Source organism: Cynoglossus semilaevis, chromosome 2, assembly GCF_000523025.1.
Source record: "Cynoglossus semilaevis isolate Cse_v1.0 chromosome 2, Cse_v1.0, whole genome shotgun sequence".
In the NCBI taxonomy this organism is placed as follows: Eukaryota; Metazoa; Chordata; class Actinopteri; order Pleuronectiformes; family Cynoglossidae; genus Cynoglossus; species Cynoglossus semilaevis.
This window is the reverse complement of record NC_024308.1, coordinates 17,332,132-17,336,394: the sequence shown is the minus strand read 5'-3', so window position 1 is coordinate 17,336,394 and position 4,263 is coordinate 17,332,132. Positions and strand designations below refer to the sequence as shown.

Here is a 4,263-nt window from a genome sequence, read left to right as displayed (position 1 = left end):
GAGACACTTACAAACTAAACCAGAAGTTCAGGCAAATTCTGATGCTCTGCTAATGTGGACCAAGGAGGTCCCTTAGATTCTGCATGGAAACCTAAACCCAGAGATTAAAGTTTTCAACCTAATCATTAGTTATATGCTTCTTGGTAAAATACTGTTGGTTGGAAAAAATAGTCGACAGAATGACTGCAACAGCTACATGAGCCAATAATGAGTAACTCCCAACTGCAGCATTTCTTACCGTCTGTCCTTGATGAAGGAGTAGTAATGGCCGGCATGTGCCTGACCGCTGTGGACAACGACTCCCACAAGTTCATAGTTCTCTGAAATTGTAACTTTCTTCCTGGGGGAACCTCCAGACGCCCCATCTCCTCGGCTCTCGCCTTCTCCGCTACAGTCCTGACGAGCCATTCCAGAGACGGTGTAAGGCTCCATGTTCAACACCCAGGGGAACTGTACACCAAGAAGAAAGGGTTTACACAGATGTTGATTGCATTTTGATTTCCACCTTGGGTTTTGGCTGCTGTAATCAAAACAAAGGTGCTATGATTGGGCCTTTTTTTTATAAATACTCCATACCCTGATCTGTTCGTCATATTTAATGGAGCGTCCACTCTCCCAGTCAAAGCCGAATCGCATGAGGTGAATGCAAAGGACACTAGGAAGGGATTTGATGCATGTTCTTTTCACAGTGGTTCTCTGCACAAATGAACAAACACAAATGTCAGTTAAACTATTCTAAAAGGTGATAAAAAAAAAAGCCACACACACACACACGCGCTCAGCAGCACACCAACCTTTTCTTTGCATTTCTCACAGTAGTAGGCGTTGCTGCCCTCCAGCACCTCTCCTCTGACAAACTGGTCCAAGGAGATCTCTAAACTCTGACAGGAAGTCACTCCCAGGTTCAATGCCATGAATGTTTCCTCACGCTCATACCTGTCAAATAAAAAGTCAAGGATCATCTGTGGTATCTGTAAAGGATATAACATCAATGTGGGAGGACTGAACCCCACTCACCTGTGAGGACAGTCTTTACAAATCTTCTGGTCTGAGAAAATTCCCTGAAATGTGTTTTTGAATATTTGCTCTCGGCCCATTTTCTGGTGGAGGAAGTAAACCACAAATATATCTTTCAGAGAAGTACTTGACATTTGCACATACTGCATATTTAAACAGGTATTTCTTGAGACTTGTCTACCTTGAGATGTTCATCAAGCTGGTCCACAAGACTTGTGAAGAACTCATAGGCATCCTGTTGTTCTCTGACATACAGCTCTTTGTTCCACATCTTGAAGATCTACAACCAACAAATCAAGTTCACAGAAGCACCAACCAATTTTCTCTGTTGGTTGGATTACTCTGTTGGTTGGATTACAGGGTTTTGCCTGTTTCTGTCTGATTTATATTTTAAGACAAAATGTTAAATACCCACAAGACTAAATGTGACAGCAGAGAATGTTTCTGAAAGTGTTTTCACACACCTTCAGGGCATTAATGACACCTTAGGCATTAATGACACAGTAATTACACCTGAAATAAGAGTCAGATCAAACTGACGACCTTTTACTCTGACTACTTGGAAAACAAAAAATGATTAATTACCTTCCAGAAGTTTTCAGGAATATAGTACTGTAGTTTGCTCTCCATCAGATGTCCAAACAAAGACTGGACCTGGTAGAAGACACTTTCCTCTGGCTGGTCTGTGTCATCCTCAATAGACAGGAACGCCTAATAGCAAACACATAGTCGGAGTATTAAACTACACCTTCGTCACAGATTAAAGGCTGTGTGGTAAACTTGGAGGGCAAACAAGGTGACAAACGAACCTCTGGCAGGCCTGGCTGCATGTAGAGCTGCTGAAAGACTGCGTTCATGTAACACGTGGCTCCACCATTTTTTAGTCCAACGAATCCAGAGACTGATCTGCTCTCAACGGGCGGCAGATACTAAAGGGGAGATCGACCTTAGTAACATGTATATCCTTTAACTTTGGAATGATAATAAAATATTTTAAAAACTTACATCAAACTCTTTACAGAGGGAAGGATCCGACTGGTGGTGCATGGACAGTAACTCTCTGGTGATAAGGCGAAGGTTGGAGAGAGAGCTGTCTGCCAGCATGACAAGAACCTCGTAGGCTGCCAGTCTGCTGCTGGCTGTGCTGCACCTGAGCGGATATGATAAGACATAAAACTTAATCTTAATTAAAACTTATTCACGGTACAGTGTGTGCTCACACAGATGCTGGCTGCTACACACATTTTATAAATCCAATGCTGACATTAGACATACATTTATTCATTTTTATTCATGAAGCTTTTGACAACTTTTCTGAAATCACATGGATACACAGTATATGAGCTTAATGTTGTTAAAATATCAATGACCAAAAAAATCAATTTTTTTGGAATCTTATTTACATTCAAAAAGCATAACCATTACTCATAAGGCAACTAGGAGTTGGTCAAACATTTTTGGAATAGTAAAAAGGATTAGCTTTAGACATTCTTTAGTCAAGAATATATAGAATAAACGTAAGGAAACCTAAACCTAACCTAACTTTTGAAACAACATACTTGGGATGGAAATCATGGCTGGGAGCTGGTGATGGTGTGGAGTTGGAGCTGTTGATGATGATGCGTGAGGCTCGAAATAGGAAGTCGTCCAACAATTGCTGGATTAGAGATGGACCTAAAAAGCCATATTTGCATTTGTCAGTTACGTTTTATTTCTCAAACTGTCTCTATTTGCATTAAAATGAGTGAGTGTCCTCACCAAGATGTTCTTTCTCATTTCCACAGAGTGACAGCAGAGTCTTGATGAGTCGGAGATGACCAGCCAGGAGAATGTTGTCTGCTTCACTGGTCTCCATTTCAGAGCTCCAGCTGGGCTCAAAGTTATCGAGCCAGGAGATCTCATCCTCCAGCATGGTGGCTGCACTCACTTTTAAAGCCTCCATCTCTGAGGCTGGAAAAAGTCAGGCAGATGGAATGAAAGTAACAGGGAGGGAGGGAGGGAGAGAAAGAAAGAGGAGGTAAGGTAACAAATCAAGAGACAAACTCCCACAGGGAGTTGTTGTGTATAATTTCTAAACTGAAATGATACTCAAGATTCCAGGAATAAAATAATGGAATAATCTATCGACTTACTGGTTAGGTCATCCAGAAGCTGACATCTTAGGTCAAAGTACTCTGTGCACTGAGACAATAACCTGAAGGAGAGTAACATTTAAATCACCAGAACTTTAAAAGGATATTTATTATGTGCTTCTGCATGACTACCTCTGGTTGACTCCTCTCATGATAGATGTTGGACTCCACAGAGGCAGTTGAGCTGTGAGAACGACTGAGAGCAGGAACAGGTTGGGTTTCTGCAGTTCGTTGAAAGCTGAAGTGTCAGACTGGCTGAGAGTGTACAGTTGGTCACAAGCCACACGTCGGATCTAAGGGAGAAAGCAAGTGTATTAGCATAAACTGCAATCCTAGGGAGTGTGCTCTGAAAGCCAATGTGTAAAAAAATCCTTTTTTTTTTTTTTTTTTTACCTCCTCACTAGGAAACCCAAGAAGAATATCAATAATGAAATCATTGACCGAGGGAAGGTTGTAAAAGGAACCTGGAGAAATTAGATACAAGATAAGACATCATTGTCTGTAGTACATTTTAAATAGATAAAAACTGATACGTTTGTGTCTCTCTGACTTACACAGCTGCTGACAGCGTAGCTGCAGACAAGTAACCAGCAGCGACAGGGCCTCACGGGCGATGATGGCGTCCTTAATGGAGACACTCTGCTGCCTGACACAGATTCCTGCGTGTAATGCAGTGGGTATGGACTCCCCCTCGCTGCTGGAGCTGCAGTTACTACCTGCAAACGTAAACAACACTTGCTACAGCATTATTTTCTTCAAATGTGGTTAAAAATGACGAGGACAATGTAAATATCTATATATATTTTTGATTCTAAGTTTCTAATAATTCGTTTGGTCATTTGTCTCACCTGTACTGCTGACTCTGGTGCGGACTCCCTGTGACATGAGTAAGCCGTGGGTCTCTCTGATTGGCTGTGGGCTACCAACAAGGTCCAATCTGCCAGCTGCAGCTGCCCAGGTCAGACGCATGAAACAGGCCACAGTGGAGGTAAAGTCATCCACCTCCATGGTCTGAAGAAGAGAGAAAACAATTGGCTTGTAAAACACAGAACCTGGAGGACCAGTCTCATTCTAGTAGTTGGTGAGTTTGTCTTGGTTTAGTACCTGAATAGCT

At 42.0% G+C, this 4,263-nt stretch overlaps 1 protein-coding gene across 1 annotated transcript in view; it reads right to left on the bottom strand.

The window, feature by feature from the left end:
- Positions 1 to 4,263, bottom strand: part of usp24 (ubiquitin specific peptidase 24) — a 31,035-nt gene that overhangs the window by 10,314 nt on the left and 16,458 nt on the right. Inside the window, exons 36-50 of the mRNA XM_025064790.1 lie at positions 3,998 to 4,212; positions 3,704 to 3,865; positions 3,543 to 3,613; positions 3,282 to 3,442; positions 3,150 to 3,211; positions 2,776 to 2,967; positions 2,577 to 2,691; positions 2,023 to 2,167; positions 1,827 to 1,946; positions 1,603 to 1,728; positions 1,199 to 1,297; positions 1,018 to 1,100; positions 795 to 936; positions 577 to 696; positions 239 to 450 (exon numbers count right to left, since the gene is read on the bottom strand). Coding sequence (XP_024920558.1) covers positions 239 to 450; positions 577 to 696; positions 795 to 936; positions 1,018 to 1,100; positions 1,199 to 1,297; positions 1,603 to 1,728; positions 1,827 to 1,946; positions 2,023 to 2,167; positions 2,577 to 2,691; positions 2,776 to 2,967; positions 3,150 to 3,211; positions 3,282 to 3,442; positions 3,543 to 3,613; positions 3,704 to 3,865; positions 3,998 to 4,212 — 2,025 coding nt within the window. The remainder of the gene's footprint in view (positions 1 to 238; positions 451 to 576; positions 697 to 794; positions 937 to 1,017; positions 1,101 to 1,198; positions 1,298 to 1,602; positions 1,729 to 1,826; positions 1,947 to 2,022; positions 2,168 to 2,576; positions 2,692 to 2,775; positions 2,968 to 3,149; positions 3,212 to 3,281; positions 3,443 to 3,542; positions 3,614 to 3,703; positions 3,866 to 3,997; positions 4,213 to 4,263) is intronic.